The 21,066-nt window shown below is 37.1% G+C and overlaps 1 protein-coding gene across 3 annotated transcripts in view; it reads left to right on the top strand.

The window, feature by feature from the left end:
* The first annotated feature begins 4,786 nt into the window (after window positions 1–4,786).
* LOC129262186 (deleted in malignant brain tumors 1 protein-like) overlaps window positions 4,787–21,066 on the top strand; it is a 33,547-nt gene continuing 17,267 nt past the window's right edge. The window contains exons 1-12 of one of the 3 annotated variants that reach the window (XM_064100141.1): window positions 4,787–4,982; window positions 13,041–13,367; window positions 13,757–14,080; window positions 14,537–14,860; window positions 15,312–15,635; window positions 16,023–16,346; window positions 16,785–17,108; window positions 17,550–17,873; window positions 18,289–18,612; window positions 18,897–19,223; window positions 19,494–19,823; window positions 20,690–21,016. In XM_064100141.1, coding sequence (XP_063956211.1) covers window positions 4,883–4,982; window positions 13,041–13,367; window positions 13,757–14,080; window positions 14,537–14,860; window positions 15,312–15,635; window positions 16,023–16,346; window positions 16,785–17,108; window positions 17,550–17,873; window positions 18,289–18,612; window positions 18,897–19,223; window positions 19,494–19,823; window positions 20,690–21,016 — 3,679 coding nt within the window. In that variant the 5' untranslated portion in view covers window positions 4,787–4,882. The remainder of the gene's footprint in view (window positions 4,983–13,040; window positions 13,368–13,756; window positions 14,081–14,536; window positions 14,861–15,311; window positions 15,636–16,022; window positions 16,347–16,784; window positions 17,109–17,549; window positions 17,874–18,288; window positions 18,613–18,896; window positions 19,224–19,493; window positions 19,824–20,689; window positions 21,017–21,066) is intronic. The other 2 variants (XM_064100144.1, XM_064100143.1) reach the window with 2 other exon arrangements.

Here is a 21,066-nt window from a genome sequence, read left to right as displayed (position 1 = left end):
TTGCGTAAACTATGACTGTTTCGAAAGTACGCATTCCCCTCAAAAAAGAAAGAAAGAAACGAAAGATTTAAAAAGAAGAAAATGCGTTTCTTCCAGGAGGCCAACAGATTTATAGAAATTAATTGTGATTAAGCATGAACCAAAATGACATGTGCACATGCATGTCTCTTATAAGTCTCGTCTCCTCAATAACATTAATGATTGTATTTATCAAATACCCGATGTATGAGGAGATTATTTTTTTCCAAATCAGTTCCGAAACTGAAAGTCGTAAGACAGATCTTTAAATGTGTTTATTTATCTCCTATTCAATCATTGCTAATTCGTGTGGAAGATTGAAGAAAAAAAAATACACTTAAGCTTTTAAGGGGGAACTAAAACTAAATTATATACATGTGAGGAAAGCACGTCAACGAATGTTTAAAGAAAATAACAGTAATATTTGTTTTTGCATTTGGCGTTTGCCATGTCCGCATACATTCGTAATTCCGACGCTTCGTTATTCCAAAGGTTCGGATATTCCGAAGGTTCGTTATTCCGAAGGTTCGTATTTCCGAAGGTTCGTAATTCCGAAGGTTCGTTAGTCCGAAAACGAAATGAGGTTCGTAATTCCGAAGGTTCGTTAGTCCGAAAACGAAGTGAGGTTCGTAATTCCGAAGGTTCGCTTATCCGAAAACGAAATGAGGTTCGTAATTCCGAAGGTTCGTTCGTCCGAAAACTAATGATTAACGAACCTTATTTCGTTTTCGGACTAACGAACCTTCGGAACAACGAACCTTATTTCGTTTTCGGATCAACGAACCTTATTTCGTTTTCGGAATGACGAACCTTCGGAACATCGAACCTTATTTCGTTTTCGGATTATCGAACCTTCGGAATAACGCCACAAATGTTCGGATTAACGAACCCTTTTACGTTTTCGGATTAACGAACATCGAGGTATAGGCAATTTACGTGTTTCGGAATTACGAACCGTCGGAATAAAGCTGCGTACTTCCATGGGCCTACGTTTTTCTATAATTCATTAAACGAGCCCTCGATTTTTTTCCAGAAAATTATAATCCTTTCACTCTTGCATTGAATATCTTGATACGGTACATTTTGGTAGATTGCACATTTTGGTAACAGCACTTTTTGGTAAATTTACAAAAATGTGCAGGACATTGACGGCACATTTTGGTAATTAACTTCCGGAATTATTCGCTCAGTTGCCGGTACTCATTCATTACATTAAAAATATATACAAAATACCCTGTAACTATACACGAGGAGGGAATTTCAGTTGGTCCCTATTTTCTAAAACCACATTGGCTAAACCCATGGGTTTACCATTAATTTTGTCCAATCTCGACGTCCAATGCTATTTTGTCTAATGACCATCACGTCTAATGCTGTTTAGTCAAATATCATTTCGTTCAATAGACATTTCGTCCAATAGCCAGTTAGTCTAAGAGCCACTTCGTCCAAAAGCCACTTCGTCTAATTAAATTAGGAGCCACTTCGTCTAATTAAATTAAGAGTCACTTCGTCCAAAATCCACTTCGTGTAAGATTCACTTCGTCCAAAGGTCACTTTGTCTAAGAGCCATTTCATCAAATAGCCACTTCATCTAAGAGCTACTTCATCTAAATGCCTCTCGTTCAATAAACATTTTGTCCAATAGCCAGTTAGTCAAAAGCCACTTCGTCCAAAACCCACTTCTACTAAGAGCCATTTCGTCCAATAGAGCAATAAACAAATACTAAAAAAAGACTCCACAAAACAAAGGAGACCCAAACTACAGCTCTTCAATATTTGATTAACATTACTCTGCCAAAGTTCCTGGGGTTTTATTTTAATATCAGAGTCATAAAAGACACCCCTATAGTGAAAGAAATCTAATGAGGCAAAACAAATAATGGAATCTCCAATATTTGATTACATTCATTGGAGAACTCTGAAAACAACGTAAGAGGACGGGGAGAAATAAAACATATACATTATTTTGTTTTGTTGTTGTTCTTAAAAATTACAAGAGTTAAGCCTCGGGTATACTCAAATTTAAGTGTCAAAATAATTCGCAAAAGCATGAGATTTGGTTTCACAATGTCTTGTTGGACAAATTTCACATGATTTTATATTTATGATGAGAATAGACTGCAACACCAAAAGTGATTAAATTTGAGAAAACTGGGTATAAGCTGAATGCGTCGCAGAGACGGCTATCAAAATCAGGCTAATAAATCGCTATTTGTGTCTAAATGATAAACGTTCATCCTATATTGTGGTATGTTTTTTCTTCTTCTAACCTTTTACTGGGTGAGGGGGGGGGGGGCATTCACCTCCTGGATCCGCGGCTGACCCCAGTGATGGTTATTAGACCAAGTGAGAATCGGACCAAATGGGTATTGGACCAAGGGATATTGGATCAACTGTCAATTGGACCAAATAGCGATTGGACAAACAGGCAATGAAGTTAGACGATCTGGCTATTGGAGGAAATTGATATTGGATGAAGGGTCTATTAAACAAAGCGGCATTTAGACGAAATGGCTCTCAGAGGAAGTGGCTATTGGACGACATTAGTCTCAGACGAAGTGACTTTGCACGAACTGGCTATTGGACGAAGTGGCTCTTGGACGATTTGGCTTTTGGACGAAGTTGCTCATAGACTGACTCTCGGACGAAATGATATTGGACCAAACGGCATTACACGACATGGTCACTGGACGAAATGGCATTGGACGAAGAGGCAAATCACCCCTAAACACACACACACCCTCACACACGCACGCACACCCCCTCCCTCACACACAAGAGTACCCCCACACACAAACAAATACTACCCATGACTTTGTCTCTAACCCAACATTATTAATCTTTACTCTATTTTAACCGTCAAATCTGTTTTTTAAGTTTTTACCGAAGTGTGCATATTGTCCAAAATATGCAGGCACATTACGTTTTATCTACACATTTTGGTAACAAAAATCCTGTCAGGCATAGGCGCACTATCGGCACATTTTGGTAACAAACTTCTTTTACCAAAATGTGCAATTTACCAAAAAGTGCAGTAACATATCTAAGACAAATTAATGCATATGCACTTCTATGAAAAAAAATCTATTCCTTCATCATGAATAGCCGTAAATGAAAGTTTCAAAGGACTATCGTAGGTTGCAAAGTGTAAATAAAACTGTATAATTATGTATAATGCAGATATAAATGTAAATGTAAACGTAGATGTAACTGAAATGCGTAATGTAAATGTAACTGTCAATGTAAAAGGAATATGACATAATCAGTTGACAAAACAAATGCGGATATTTTGAATTACACACAGTGACGCGATATCTTTGATTCATTCTTCGAGGGGTCCACACTTAACAAGCCCTGCTTTTTAGTGGATCCCTCCATTTACTCAACTTTATTTATTGAAAAAAGGGAGTTATAAATGTAGCCTTGCAAATTGTTTTATTGATAATGGTATACATTTTGTTCTATTTCCATTGCATATATTGTTATTGGTTAATGTGATTATAACGTTATTTAGTGTTTTCCATAAACATTTAACTTTTCTTGTATAGTTATATTGCTTGCAATGTATATTCATTTGTATTGATTTGTATGGTTATCATTTTATATCTGTGTAATTATTTCTTATGTTGTATTGAGTTGAGAAATGAAATAAACTTGAAACTTGAAAAAAATATCTTCTTTCTCATAATGTTGGTAATGTGCTTGAATAAACGTTGCTTTTGTTTTTACTTAATTGATGGTATAAACATGGCGTTGAAATGAAATTTTGCTAACAAAAAAACTTTATTTTAGACAAACTGGCATAATTAATATTTCCTCAAATAGTATTAATATCAAAAATTAATCCAGCAGCAATAATGAATGATAAGAGGTTGATACATATTCTTCAAACTTCAGAGGGCCTGATCACTGGTGTAAGAAGGGGGAGGGGCGGGCTTTGGAAATTGGACCCCAAAACTTTTTACCACTAAGAAAAGAAAGGGGAGAAGAAGTTAGAAAAGGAGGATAAGTATGTCAAAATCAATTACAAGATTAGAGGTTGGTATTGAAAAGGTGCAAAATTTTGCTCACTCGCTTCGCTCACTGGCAGCTTTTCAGAAATTTTGCCCCACACGCCGGGCCCCCTCAAAATTGTTAGCTCATTACGCTACTCTGCCAGATGGAACGACATGTATTTATGAGTTCGCTGGATTTGTTAACCGGTATCATATATACGACCAATGCTGTAACATTTACTTCTAAATATAGCGCCCTCAATAATCGCATTTTTGTCAAGAGTGTCCAAAATTGCTTCGCGCTATTATAAGGGAAATCGACACTGTAAAATAAACAGTCTGATTATACTAACAATCAAATGATCATTTTGCTCTTTGCATTAATTTATAATTTTGTTGAAAATATGAGTATTTATCACCATGATTGTGAAGCCATATTTCCTTTTTGCTTTAAGCTGGGGACATTCCTGGGCATACATGAAAAGGAATTTAGCTAAATTACCAGTATTTTTCATGTAAATCTTTTACTGAGTGTAGGCACATCGACTCTGAAAAATGACAGAGACTAATGATGGAATATTCCATCATTATTTACCAACGCCTTTTAATGAGAAAGAAAGTTTGGCATGACGGTCCCCATTTTGGACCCAACAACCGTGAAAGCTATGACGTCACACAATACCAGAATATTTTCAGTATTGAAAAAAAATACTTTGATTACTGTATAAACACAGTCGACCGACGGCTTTCCTCTGCTTCCTTTTCTCTATTGCAAATGTGCATGCAACCATCCCATACATTATTTACGAGAGCTAATTTTCGCCTACGTATGGGTTTGATCGCATGGCACCGTTGACATTGCACGTGAAATGATGGCGTCGCCTGCCGTTGGAGGGAAACTAGTGTGGAGAAGTCAACTATGGATATTGCCTCTTATCGCTGTTTTCTGTCCAACCTTCGTACAATGTCGTAAGTAACACACGAGTTTCTAACTGGATTGAGGTCTGTTGGATTTACAGTTCACTCAATTTTCACTGTACTGTCATTGAATTACAGTACCATTAATAGTGATATCTCCTGATGAGCACCACCATGCACTCATTCAATGAACAAGGTTATGATATATATATAATATATATGCCACCATGGAGACCTGTATAGTCATATATCGATTTATCATTTGATATATACTGCTATGAAAATAGATATAGGCCAATATCTGGGTTGCTCCGATAATATTTTTATTTTAGGTCAATTTCTTGTGAGACCTTTCAGCTTTTGATAAAACAGAATATTAGAAGAACGGCAAAATCACATTGAGTGGAATGTAGCAAGTCATATAAGCCTATGTCGTGCTGCCCCTTTTAAAACACAAACGCTACATCACTTCCAAAAATTTAGGAGCCGATTGATCTTCCTTACCTGTTACAAAAAAAAACACCACCCAAATAAAACGCCGCGGAGGTGCCGTGGCCGAGCGGTTTAATTCGCCCACTAGACAAAATCCGAGGTTCGATCCCCGACCACGGCACCTAGTATTATCCATGAGCAAGGCATTTAATCGACAGTGCTATTCATCCTGCATGTTCAAATAAGGCCTAAATGGAAATGCTATATGCATTCTTGGAGGCCAAGGTGTGGACTTGTTTATAAAAAAAAACACTTCAGACTAGCCATGTGAACAGTTACTAAATACATACACCGTTAGCTTGAGGATATAGATACACAAATGCAATTTAGATCTAAAGGGTAGATATTCATAGCTAAATTTACAACAGTGTGCCAGATCAAATTCTTAAACATGTTTAATTTACATTTACAGTAGTTAACTGTACCACTGATGACAAGCATGACCGACTAAATAGATCTAAAAGACAGCGGTGCAGACCACATATTTGCGAGTTAAATAGGTCAATTTAATGGTATCAGGAAGAGAAATACAATCCTTTTTGTGTCAGCGACAAAGAAATTGTTCAACTGAGACATCATTGTCATCATTAAGTTTCATACCTTTACCCCATTTCCACTGATACTCTGTAGACATGGTAGATACGATAAAATGCAACTTTCTACATAATATCGTATGCTTCCTTACTTGTCACACTGTTGAGCTACACGTTTTAATTTGGGTGCAGCTCCTAGTTTTCCAGGATTATATTATGATCTCTATAATAAGTGCCCCAAATGCCTAGTTATAATCAAATAGGGGCACCATTTTCTTGGTGATAAGATCCAATCTTTCCTTCTCAAAGTATAGGGTCTGCCGTCTTCCAATTCATCTTAAGTGAGTCAATGGCCCTCCCCGAGTGATCATTTTCCTGCTAAGTATCCCCTTTCTTCCTCATAATTCCCCCTAATTTGAACCCCCCCCCAGCAATTCTTTTAAGTTAGCTCACAACACTCGCTAGGATGGTGCTTACTAGATTTTGTTGAAATAAATATATTTTCAGTCTCTAATGCTCAAACCCATTGTACAAGATACAATTTGACACCATAGACCCTATCAGATAGTGACAGTTTGCTCGCTTGTTTTTCGCTCTCACACTTTAAAAGTGGCGTAATGAGCCAGAAATTTGAGGGGACTAGATAAAACGTATCGGGTAACAATAACAACAAGTTGCGAGCGAGCAAAGCATTCGAAATTTGTTATCACAAAAATCAAATTTTGTGATAGATATCTGGGTCGTGTTTTTTAAAATATCATATATATATATATATATATATATATATATTTGGGCAATTCCATAAAATGATCAGCCCTTTTGTACATCCGACCCCCATTTTTCTAAAGTTTTACTTCACTTAATAAACTGGCCAAGTCATGGTCATTTGACAGCATTACAGACTGTCAAAAGAACCAAAAATCAGAGACAGAAAATTTCATGAATTTCATATATATATATATATATATATATATATAGGTAGGTAAGTATATAGTGATATACTGCAATATCTAATAGTGCTCGACTGTGATTCGCTGATGAGCCTTAGGGTGAAACAGTCTGTACGACTAGCTTAGTTAAGCAATCCAACCAATGAATTATTTATATATATATATATACATATATATATATATATATACATGGTTATATAAGAGAAACAAGTATGAAACTTTCATGCTTTAATCCAACAAAATTTATTGAAGTCCACAAATTTTCGACGAGTACATACAGTCTTTATCAAGTGAAACTGATAAAGACGGTATGTACTCGATAAAGTACGGTAAAGACGGTATGTACTCGTCGAAAATTTGTGGACTTAATTTTGTTGGATTAAAGCATGAAAGTTTCAACCTTGTTTCTCTTAATATTACTCCAACACGTGGAATATCTACCGAATATATATATATATATATATATATATATATATATATATATATATATATATATATATATATATATTTATATTTATATCACTTAATGTCATTGTAAAAGAAATATTCACATCTCTTACAATGCCTAAACTATAAACACAACATAGAGAGGTGTTTGTATAGCAGTGATTTTTGGTTGTCCAAATATATTTTGCTCAATATTGCTATCATTCTCACAGCTTGGACCAAATTTACGCATTAGTAAACTATGAAAAGATGTGGTTGTCATAAATATTGTAAACGTCAATGCGGAGGTGGGTCATGATGGGGGAAATGCTGCAGAAACCTAAAATGTAATCTATCATTTTTCTGTGACTTGTGGTTTATATGTTCTAATTACTATGCCTCAGGAATCTATTTATGAAGAAAAAAAAACGCTTTAGTAAACGGATAGTCCGGGTACAAGGACTTTTTGTTTTGTTTAATTTATTTTACCATTAGAGTATTCACATTTACAACAAAATAGTGTTACATATGCAGATAATAATACATAGTAGGAACTAAACGTAGACAAAGGAGGTTTGAATGTGCAGGAAGACAGGAAAATATAAGTGTTTCTCCTAAAAATATTGAGAGAAAGAGGACTTGTGGCTGAGGTCTTTTAATTGTTTTTAATAAATTCTACTTTCCAATTGCTAACCACCATGCAAAATAATAGTCCTGCGTATATGGGCACGACTTGTTATAGGTCCACAACTTAGCGAACGTCGTTTTTTTTTACTCTACTAGTTCTAGCTAACGTTTCTTTCAACTTATTGCATGTTGCAGAGACTCACAGTTTTAGAGATGACGTTCAGCAGCATTGCACAAATGCATGCAGCATCATTAGCATGGATCAATATTTGGTTGAACTTTGTCTATTTGCTTATGAATATCTTGTGCAAAAACTGAATTGAAAACACCGTCTCCCTCCTCTTCTATATTTTAATTCCTCTTGGATGTTCGTCCAAGCTTTCGTTTTCATTCAATTCATGGGTTTATAAGCATAATTCGGCGTCACCTGCGCACCTGATTGCGGGGAAACGAAGTAGTAAGATTAGGTAGTTTTTGCTTTCTCGATGCACGAAGGATAAAAAACAATGCATTGTCGAATGCCACAACCAAAAAATCTTTGTCGATAATTGATGAATAACCCCCCCCCCCCCAGAAGTTTCGTCTTAGACTCTGGACAAACGACATATTTGCAGTTTTTCGTCAGTTCCGAAACTTAGGGCGAAACTGCCGTTCCGGTTCACCAGTTCTCGACAAAAACCTCCCAGCTGCTTTTTGTCATTTGGCGGGCATTCCCAATATATTTACCGTGTTCTTGATTCTGTCTCCATTGCAGTTGTGAAAACTCTCTATTGTCAGGATGTGGATCTTATCCATATCTACCTTCCAAACTTATTTTCGAATCAGAGTCCGGTAAATCATCCATCCGGGCTATTGGAATGGTTTTACTTACCAATCTCTTTAAATTCATACATGATTTGTGTCACGATGTTAATTGATAAAGATTTCTATCTATAGGGACATACTTTTTGGGATACATCATTTTTAACAGAAGCAGATCCTTTTATATCCAATAAAATAATGAACAACTTTATTTTATCTATCAAAGAAGATAATTCATATCCGGCACTTCCATTGTTGGGCGAAATAAAATTAAAACTCAATCTGCTATAGACAAACTGGAAAGCATAATAGTGTTTACTGCGCATTTGATTTTTTCGTCTTCATCTTCCCGTTTCTCCCTCTGCTCCTCCTTCTCCTCCTCTGAGCTTCATCATCATCATCATCATCATCACCTTCTAATTCTTCTTCTTCTTTTTCTTCTTCTTCTTTTTCCTCCTCCCTTCTACTTTTTTCTGTGTGAAACAAGAAGAAACTCCATGCAGGCTTCTCTGCATGAAAACCCTCTAGATGATCAAAGTTAGTCTTTGCATATACATGTAGACTAAATACTGTAGTTACTGCCTTTGATGTAATGACCCGTTTTGGAGAGAGATAATATAATAGATAGAGGTCTCACTCAGTCAATGTCAGTGGGGGATATATATGCATTTTGTCAAAGATCATCAACCATGTCAATGAGTGCTTGTACATGCATGTTTGCGAACAAAACACTGCAATGCAAATACAGCCTTTTTGTGCACGAGTGAAAAATAACGAAATTTATATAGCAACTTAAATTATATTTGCAATTGCATCGTTTCCAAAAATAAGCGTGGAACATTTTCGGGCTTACATATCCATAGTGCGTAATGGATTTGTTGCGATGCATACTACTGAATTACAGTTATGTCCAAATGCGAGTGAGCGAAGCGAGCGAGCAAATTTTCCATAGCCCTTGAAAGACAGAATGATAACAAAATCAAGGAGTGTAATTATGGGAGAAATTGAGGCGGTGAGCGTAGTTAATGAGCCTTAAAAAAGTAGTTTCAGTCGTTTAAAATGATGATGATAAGGGTATTATCAATAACGTAAACTTTAGAAGAATGTGAACAAAAAATAATATAAAGAGAGCTATTAGGGATTAAATAGTCGAGTTTTGTTCAATGAAAACTTATTTGCTCACTGGATAAAGTGAGATGAGAATGAAAACAAAAATAAGGGTGCCATTTGAAATGATCATAGGCCATCACAGGCCACAATATAAACTTCCAAAAAGTGGTAATATCACAATGAAATTGCATATGACAAGGAAAGATTCGAATAATCTATAAGATTATATTGGGAGATGATGCAACATTCGATATTTTGAGCGAATATTAGTGTTTTATCAACGGCATTGATTTGATCAATATTACCAATGACTCATCGTACCCTTAACTTGAAGAATACGTTAGGCCAAATATTTTTTTAAACAGAATCCCCCGCTTCCACAAAGATACCAGGTAATCCCCCCATATTCACGAGAGTGTATTTAAAGGATATTTTTATTCGTTATGATAAGTTATAATCATATTTAAAAGTAATTGGAATCACATATTCAGAAATGGACTAATTATAACTTAACTCCCATGATGCAGTGGAAATAACCTTTGCTATAAGCTGAACTCAAGATTTGTCATGGCCAAATTCTTGTAAGAATCGATTGATTGCGGGAGCGGAGCGACCGCGCGAGAAATTTTGCAATTTTAGAATGGAAAATTTGGCCAATTTAAGCACTTTGATAGCATTTAAAGATGAATTCACATATTAACATGGTATTAACCATTTGATGATTAAAATTGTTTTTTTCTATCTTGAAAAGTGGGGGGGGGGGGATGATTGTACATGCCATCCCCCTCTCCGAAAAGTGTTTGGGGAATGTATCCCCCATCCCCCGGGATTTACGCCCGCCGGCGATTTAGACCCAAAATTTGAACATTCTGAGCAGTATTGGGCATTATAGACCTATATAAAAGATATGCGAGTGAGAATCGCGCGCCGAATTTCTTATGGTAAATTCCGAGTAACAATACGAAATATAATTTCTTTCTTAAAATCTCATGAACAACAATGAATTGTAATTAAATTTGTATTTGAAATTGTCTGTAAAAGACCATGGAAATGTGCTTAATTACATACATGTATATAGCAATATGTGCAGATAAATGGTGGTATGCGTATACTTGCGTTTCACTAGTCCACACAATACATGTTTTTTTTAGTCAAACGCCTCCTCCAGATAATGAATTGGATACTGCCCCCTCTCCTGCATCTGCGCCTGCCCCACCAACAGTTTAAAATTGTTCAGATGACAGAGCTTAAAGGAGAATGAAACTCTTGGAGCAAGTTAGCTTTTGTGAAAGCAGAAAAATCAAAGAATAAGATCAACAAAACTTTGAGTAAAATAGGACTAGCAATAGAAGAGTTATGAGCATTTGAATGTCGAGATCACTAATGCTATGGAGATCCTCCCATTGGCAATGCGACCAAGATCTGTGATGTCACACACGTACAACTCCCCCATTTGGACACTGAAAATATACCCCAAAACATCTCTTTTTGCTCATTCTAATCATATGACAAACGATTCATCAATGATATAATGTTGTGAAACCTCTGTACTTGTCATCTCATAAAGAGAACACCTCACCTTGTGATAGACTCTATAAAAGTGAGAATATACGTGAAATAAGTACTAAAGTAATGAGGGAGTTGTACGTGTGTGATATCACAGATCTTGGTCGCATTGCCGATGGGAGGATCTACATGGCACTAGTGATCTCAATATTCAAATGCTCATAACTTTCTTATCATTCATTCAATCTTCCTCAAACTTTCAACAATATGTTTCTTTGATTTTTCTCATTGATATGGATTCAGCTGGTTTCAAGGGTTTCATTCTCCTTTAAACAAATTACTGAAAGAAAACATATCGAATCGAATACCGCTGCGACATTATGCGTTGGATGATCATCGCATAATGCCATTTCCCTGCGACATTATTATGCGTTGCTGCGACGTTATCGGTTGTAACAGGCCCTACAAAAACGAAGTGGCGCCAGGATATTTTGTTAAAGGTCAAGTCCACCCCAGCAAAATGTTTATTTGAATACATATATAGAGAAAAATCAAACTGGCATAATACTGAAAATTTCATCAAAATCGGATGTAAAATAAGAAAGTTATGGTATTTTAAAGTTTCGCTTATTTTTCACAAAACAGTGATTTTATTTATTTATTTTTATTCATTTATTTCAAATCTTTAACCAGTGGAGCCTGTTCAGCTTTGTACAAACAAATATGTAAAATTACACAATATATACAATTAAAACGTTCATTAAAAAAAATCGCTGGTCTTCCACAGGGCTCTGCCTGTCTAAAAACATACAATTCATAACATAAAGAAAACATAAGTAAAGAAGACATATATGCACATAAAAATAAGACTCAGAATGAGAAAGTAAAAGAACATGGTAAGAGAGGGAGAGAGAGAGAGAGAGAGATGGAGGGGGAGAGAGAGTTCAGGACCAAAGAAAATCATGTAATATGCACAACTATGATAAAAATTATGTGATATGCACAACTCAGTGACATGCAAATGAGTCAGTCGACTCAGTCGATGATGTCAATCACTCACTATTTCTTTTGTTTTTTATTGTTTGAATTATACAATATTTCATTATTTACAGATTTGACCATATGGACCAACTTTACTGAATCATAAAGTATTAAGCAATGCTTATTCCACATGTTCACTTGACAATGAGGAGATAATTAGAATATTTCACATTTCATATGAACAAAAAACAAAATAAATAGTGAGTGGATGATCTCATCACTCTCCTCATTTGCATACTAACCAGGATGTGCATATAACTGTTTTGTGAAATTAAGCGAAACTTTAAAATGTCATAACTTTCTTATTTGACATTCGATTTTGATGAAATTTTCAATGCTGTGCTTGTTCGATTTTTCTCTTTTTAATCAAATCAATTTTTTGTTGGGATGGACTTGTCCTTTAAAGGGCGGCGCCAACATATGTTGATAGGGGCAGCACCAGGATATTTTGATAGGGGACTGCACCATGATATTTTGATAGGTGGCTGCACCATGATATTTTGATAGGGGCAGCACCATGATATTTTGATAGGGGGCTGCACCAGGATATTTTGATATGGGAAAATTCTTAGTCCTGAGATAAGGTATGCAGTGAAAAGCAGGTTTCTATCGTTTCTTTTCAGAATTTGAAAAAGAGGGGGATGTCCGTCTTGTTATGGGCCCCACTCTAAACCAAGGTCGGGTAGAGATCTTCCACGATGGCTTGTGGGGTACAGTCTGTGATGACAGTTGGGATGTTTATGATGCTAGAGTAGTTTGTCGACAGCTTGGATACTCAAACAACATTGGTGGAGCCTGGGCTGGTGGAAAATATCCGAGGGGATCAGGCCCCATACACCTTGATGACGTCGCCTGCGAGGGAAATGAAACTAGGTTGGATTTATGCAAGAGCAACGGCTGGGATATTCAGAACTGCGGACATTCGGAAGATGCCGGTGTTATTTGTCAAGGTTGGTAACTGACACTCATACATCTTTATTTTTTGAGTACCCTATTTGTTGACTATCGTTGCAATGATTATTCCTGTCCTAAAACTCATACATGTACTTTGAAAATGGGGTTCGGTGCTCCTTTACGTATTATATTAACAATAGTAGTCTCTCATGGGTAATTGCTCAAGTTTGTCTAGGTGTCGTCAGTCAAGTAAACTGAACGTGATTTTTGGGGAAGGATTTTGATCACATCATCTTAAAAACAGAGGAAACTTGATTTATCCTCTGTCTTTTGGCAATCTTGGGCAAAATTACAAGTGAATCAGGAATCATCTTTTTATTAGAACATAATATAATTATGTTGAGATTGTAAACGATTATACGGCTATTCGATTTTTTTTACAAAGATGGCGCAGAAGGTGATGTCCGTCTTTCTCATGGTCCTACTCCAAACCAAGGTCGGGTAGAGATCTTCCACGATGGCTTGTGGGGTACAGTCTGTGATGACAGTTGGGATGTTTATGATGCTAGAGTAGTTTGTCGACAGCTTGGATACTCAAACAACATTGGTGGAGCTTGGAACGGTGGAAAATATCCAGAGGGATCTGGCCCCATACACCTTGATTACGTTGACTGTGAAGGAAACGAAACTCGGTTGGATTTATGCCAGACCGACGGTTGGGACAACAACTTCTGTGGACACGAGAGTGATGCTGGTGTAATCTGCCAAGGTTTGTTTTTAGACCATCTTTCTTTTCAATAAACTATCATTTATTTTTTCTCATTTTGTACTCATTTTAAAGCTCATTACATTTCATGGATCAAATATTGCATTTAGGACGGAATCAAAGACCATTATGTTTCTATACTTTGATTGACGCTTATAATATTCCATCATTCTTATTTTGAAAAGTGATACTGTACGTTAGTGCAATCTTATACAATGTTCGTTTATGTGTGAGACTTTTACCATGATTCGTTTACATGTAGACATAATTCTTTATACAATGAATAATCCTCAACACCTTGTAAGATTGGTTTCATGTACGCATGTTTGCCATTTTCAATCATTGATGCCCATCTTTCTTATCACAACAATGCAATTTTAAAGTGTGATTTGAATACGGTGAAAAGAGTGATTATGAGTGAATATACTGCATATACTGCTCAACGTTTTCTTTTCAAAGATGGCACAGAAGGTGATATCCGCCTTGCTGATGGCCCCACTCCAAACGAAGGTCGGGTAGAGATCTTCCACGATGGCTTGTGGGGTACAGTCTGTGATGACAGTTGGGATGTTTATGATGCTAGAGTAGTTTGTCGACAGCTTGGATACTCAAACAACATTGGTGGAGCTTGGAACGGTGGAAAATATCCAGAAGGATCTGGCCCCATACACCTTGATTACGTTGACTGTGAAGGAAACGAAACTCGGTTGGATTTATGCCAGAGCGACGGTTGGGATAACAACTTCTGTGGACACGAGAGTGATGCTGGTGTTATCTGCCAAGGTTTTTTTTTTTTTTTTTTTTTTAGCTCGTGATACATTTATTTCCTTTTTCAATACCCTTCCGAAACTCAGATTGTCCTTTTTTGCGACTTGTCCTTTAAGTATTTTTTTTAATTGTTATACTGCGAAATAAACACCTTGGATCTCATGTTGATAAACGAATTCATTTGACGATTAAAATCTTATTTCATCTGATGAAATGTTATGTTTCGTGATAATATTAACTACGTATCTTGTGGCGGACTTTAGACTTTCAATCTAATGTCATATCGACACTGAGAGAGATTACAAATAGAACTACCTATCACCTGCGAAAACTAATGTGATTCTATTGAATTACATGAATTACATTCGTTAATAAATTAAGAAACCTGTTCACACAATTCGAGTTCATGCTTGTAAAGAAATAATGATCATAAATAGATATACTGGTAATCGTTTTCTTTCCAAAGATGGTACAGAAGGTGATATCCGCCTAGTTGATGGTCCCTCTCCAAACCAAGGTCGGGTAGAGATCTTCCACGATGGCTTGTGGGGTACAGTCTGTGATGACAGTTGGGATGTTTATGATGCTAGAGTAGTTTGTCGACAGCTTGGATACTCAAACAACATTGGTGGAGCTTGGAACGGTGGAAAATATCCAGAAGGATCTTGCCCCATACACCTTGATTACGTTGACTGTGAAGGAAACGAAACTCGGTTGGATTTATGCCAGATCGACGGTTGGGACAACAACTTCTGTGGACACGAGAGTGATGCTGGTGTGACCTGCCAAGGTTTGTTTGTAGACCATCTTTCTTTACAATAAACTATCATTTATTTTTTCTCATTTTGTCCTCATTTTAAAGCTCATTACATTTCATGGATCAAATATTGCATTTAGGACGGAATCAAAGACCATTATGTTTCTATACTTTGATTGACGCTTATAATATTCCATCATTCTTATTTTGAAAAGAGATACTGTACGTTAGTGCAATCTTATACAATGTTCGTTTATGTGTGAGACTTTTACCATGATTCGTTTACATGTAGACATAATTCTTTATACAATGAATAATCCTCAACACCTTGTAAGATGGTTTCATGTACGCATGTTTGCCATTTTCAATTATTGATGCCCATTATGAATGGATATACTGCAAATCGTTTTCTTTTCAAAGATGGTACAGAAGGTGATGTCCGTCTTGTTGAGGGCCCCACTCCAAACCAAGGTCGGGTAGAGATCTTCCACGATGGCTTGTGGGGTACAGTCTGTGATGACAGTTGGGATGTTTATGATGCTAGAGTAGTTTGTCGACAGCTTGGATACTCAAACAACATTGGTGGAGCTTGGAACGGTGGAAAATATCCAGAAGGATCTGGCCCCATACACCTTGATTACATTGACTGTGAAGGAAACGAAACTCGGTTGGATTTATGCCAGAGCGACGGTTGGGATAACAACTTCTGTGGACACGAGAGTGATGCTGGTGTTATCTGCCAAGGTTTTTATTTTATCTATTTTAGCTCGTGATACATTTATTTCCCTTTTCAATACCCTTCCGAAACTCAGATTGTCCTTTTTTGCGACTTGTCCTTTAAGTATTTTTTTTAATTGTTATACTGCGAAATAAACACCTTGGATCTCATGTTGATAAACGAATTCATTTGACGATTAAAATCTTATTTCATCTGATGAAATGTTATGTTTCGTGATAATATTAACTACGTCTCTTGTGGCGGACTTTAAACTTACAATCTAATGTCATATCGACACTGAGAGAGATTACAAATAGAACTACCCATCACCTGCGAAAACTAATGTGATTCTATTGAATTACATTCGTTAATAAATTAAGAAACCTGTTCACACAATTCGAGTTCATGCTTGTAAAGAAATAATGATCATAAATAGATATACTGGTAATCGTTTCTTTCCAAAGATGGTACAGAAGGTGATATCCGCCTAGTTGATGGTCCCTCTCCAGACCAAGGTCGGGTAGAGATCTTCCACGATGGCTTGTGGGGTACAGTCTGTGATGACAGTTGGGATGTTTATGATGCTAGAGTAGTTTGTAGACAGCTTGGATACTCAAACAACATTGGTGGAGCTTGGAACGGTGGAAAATATCCAGAAGGATCTGGCCCCATACACCTTGATTACGTTGACTGTGAAGGAAACGAAACTCGGTTGGATTTATGCCAGAACGACGGTTGGGATAACAACTTCTGTGGACACGAGAGTGATGCTGGTGTTATCTGCCAAGGTTTTTTTTTTTCTTCTTTTTTAGCTCGTGATACATTTATTTCCTTTTTCAATACCCTTCCGAAACTCAGATTGTCCTTTTTTGCGACTTGTCCTTTAAGTATTTTTTTTAATTGTTATACTGCGAAATAAACACCTTGGATCTCATGTTGATAAACGAATTCATTTGACGATTAAAATCTTATTTCATCTGATGAAATGTTATGTTTCGTGATAATATTAACTACGTCTCTTGTGGCGGACTTTAAACTTACAATCTAATGTCATATCGACACTGAGAGAGATTACAAATAGAACTACCCATCACCTGCGAAAAATAATGTGATTCTATTGAATTACATTCGTTAATAAATTAAGAAACCTGTTCACACAATTCGAGTTCATGCTTGTAAAGAAATAATGATCATAAATAGATATACTGGTAATCGTTTTCTTTCCAAAGATGGTACAGAAGGTGATATCCGCCTAGTTGATGGCCCCTCTCCAAACCAAGGTCGGGTAGAGATCTTCCACGATGGCTTGTGGGGTACAGTCTGTGATGACAGTTGGGATGTTTATGATGCTAGAGTAGTTTGTCGACAGCTTGGATACTCAAACAACATTGGTGGAGCTTTGGATGGTGGAAAATACCCGAGGGGATCTGGCCCCATACACCTTGATTACGTTGACTGTGAAGGAAACGAAACTCGGTTGGATTTATGCCAGAGCGACGGTTGGGATAACAACTTCTGTGGACACGAGAGTGATGCTGGTGTTATCTGCCAAGGTTTGTTCTTAGACCATCTTTTTTCAATAAACTATCATTTTATTTTGCGTCATTTTGTTCTTGGTTTAAAGCTCATTATATTTCAATATTGCATTTGGGACGGAATCAAAGATCATTATATTTTTAATCTTAGATTGACGCTTGAAATATTCCATTATTCTTAATTTTGAAAAGTTATGCAATGTTTGTGTATGTGTGAGACTAGTATTTACCATGATTCGTTTACATGCAGACATGATTCTTTATACAATGAATAATCCTTAACACCTTGTAAGATTGGTTTCATATATACATGTTTGCCATTTTCAATCATTGATGCCCACCTTATCACGTCGAGGCAATTTATACGTGTGATTTGAATCCGGTGAAAGAAGTGATCATGAATGGATACACTGTTAATCATTTTCTTTCAAAGACGGCGCAGACGGTGAGGTCCGCCTTGTTGATGGTCCCACTCCAATCGAAGGTCGGGTAGAGATCTTCCATGATGGCTTGTGGGGTACAATCTGTGATGATAGTTGGGACGTTTATGATGCTAGAGTAGTTTGTCGTCAGCTTGGATACTCAAATAACATTGGCGGAGCTTGGAACGGTGGAAAATACCCAAAAGGATCTGGTCCTATTCACCTTGATGACGTTGGCTGTGAAGGAAACGAAACTCGGTTGGATTTATGCCAGAGCGACGGTTGGGATATTCAGAACTGCGGACATTCTGAAGATGCTGGTGTCATTTGTCAATGTTTGTAACTGACTCTCTTATTCATATTTTTTTCAGTGTCCCTATTTTTTTTGTTATTTAGATCACCTGTAGTAGTTTATTATAGGAAAGAAAGTTTTTAGACAAGTGGTTTTATCACATGGCTTCGGTAAGTATAAATGCAAAGCTTAGCTATTCGGTCGTCATGTCTTGTAAACTGATAGGGATTTGGGAGAGGAAGGTAAAATTTCAAGTGAATCAGGAATCTTTGATTAGAATATATTATATGTTGCGTTTGTAAACGGCTATTCGTTTTCTTTTCAAAGATGGCACGGAAGGTGATGTTCGTCTTGTTGATGGCCCCACTCCAAACCAAGGTCGGGTAGAGATCTTCCATGATGGCTTGTGGGGTACAGTCTGTGATGATAGTTGGGATGTTAATGATGCTAGAGTAGTTTGTCGACAGCTTGGATACTCAGGAGATGTTCAGGCCTGGAGTGATGCTCACTATTGGCAAGGATCGGGGCCAATATACCTTGATGATGTCGACTGTACGGGATCTGAGTCTAGCTTGATGAATTGCAGTAACCGTGGATGGGGCATCCACAACTGCGAACACTCTGAAGATGCGGGGGTTTTCTGCGCTTTTATTGGTATGTTCTGAGTAATCCGATTATGGTGAAACATCCGTAGCCATAAACTTTGATTGATTAGAGCACTTTCCATTTAAATGCAGAATCATGATCATATCGAGCATTATTTTGGGAGGTCAATGGGAATAATTTTGATGTCTTATTTCTACTAGGCCTATTTGTTTCCTCCCATTAATGACGACAATGACACAATCAGTATATCAGTAAGAAAAAATAACATCACAACCGATAACATCAATTATAAGCACTGTATTTTCGTTTCAATCAAAGGTGAAACAGAGGGAGATATCCTCCTCGTTGATGGGTTCAGTCCTTACGATGGAAGGATTGAAATATTTCACAATGGTCTATGGGGTACTGTCTGTGATGACGCCTGGGATAACAACGATGCCAGGGTAGTTTGTCGACAGCTTGGATACTCAGGCGACGTTGGTGTTGCAAGGCATGGCGGTGTGTATAGTCGTGGATTAGATCCGATATATCTTGATGATGTTGGCTGTGAGGGAGATGAACCTAGATTAGATGCATGCTTCAACAACGGTTGGGGTAACCATAACTGCGGACATTCTGAAGATGCTGGAGTTTACTGTGGTAGTGACGGTAAGTTGTAAGCATGTTTAATTGTTGCATTCTTTAGATTAAGCATGTTTTATTGTCATATTCTTTAGATTGGAGATCTTTCATCAAATCTTATTAAACCAATTTTGATTCATTGTTGAAAAGCTATTGTTACCTCCTCCACTTCAAAAAAATTGGTGTACCCCTTTTTCATCAACCCGACCCTCGTACTCTCCACAATTGTCTTTTCATGTATTCTTCTGTTGCCCTTCTACCTTGTCTACTCTGGTCATCCATCTGAAAGTACTAAACTGTTCACTCAAACCCAACACCCGCGGTCTTAACTCCTCAAAATAGCTTCCATACCTTGGTCATTGAATACACAATATATCGCTCGCATTATTCTTCTCTTACTCCAAATCCCCTTTCCGTTTGAACTAAAACAAAACGTCCCATTTCCATTTACATACTAGGCGACATCACGGAACCTTGATGCACACTCGCTTTAACTTCAAACTCTTCCGACAATTCAGATCTTATCTTTATTATAATTTTTCAAATTCATCACCGTTTTAAAACGTCACCGGGGCCGTTTTATAAAGCTATTCGTAAGTTAAGAGTGACTTTAAGAACGACTGGTGATCCTTTCCTGTGGTGAATGATATCCACCATTTTTTATTCATTGGTGATTATTTGGCTCTTAAGAAAGGTTTATCAGTCTTTCTTAAATTCGCTCCTAACTTACGAACAGCTCTATGAAACAACCTTGCTAATTTCCGACACTATCACAAGGAATAGATTCGTGTAATTTGAACATTACTTAATATCGCATGCATTTTTTCTAGCAAAGATTGTTACTTGAGTTTGTAAGCTTTTATTATTAATATTTTCATTATTTATTTTGAAAGTTGGGAATGAAGGAGATATCCGCCTTGTTAACGGCTCCACTGCAAACCAAGGTCGGGTTGAGATCTTCCATGAAGGCCAATGGGGGACAGTGTGTGATGACTCCTGGGATGACTCTGACGCGAGGGTGGTTTGTCGACAGCTTGGATACTCGGGCGATGTTAATGCGAGGATTCTTGGTGTTTATGGGGTCGGATCGGGTCCGATATTCCTTGATGATGTTAACTGCGATGGGAATGAAGATAGGTTAGATTTATGCAACAGTAACGGTTGGTATCACCACAACTGCGGACATTCAGAAGATGCTGGAGTTTACTGCGATGCTGGTGGTAGGTCTTAATATTTTTTCGAGAACTCACCATCGTTCGATTTTGGGAGG

The sequence above is a fragment of the Lytechinus pictus genome, chromosome 5, assembly GCF_037042905.1.
Source record: "Lytechinus pictus isolate F3 Inbred chromosome 5, Lp3.0, whole genome shotgun sequence".
Classification (NCBI taxonomy): domain Eukaryota; kingdom Metazoa; phylum Echinodermata; class Echinoidea; order Temnopleuroida; family Toxopneustidae; genus Lytechinus; species Lytechinus pictus.
The sequence above is the reverse complement of the archived record's forward strand: the minus strand, read 5'-3'. Positions and strand labels throughout refer to the sequence as shown.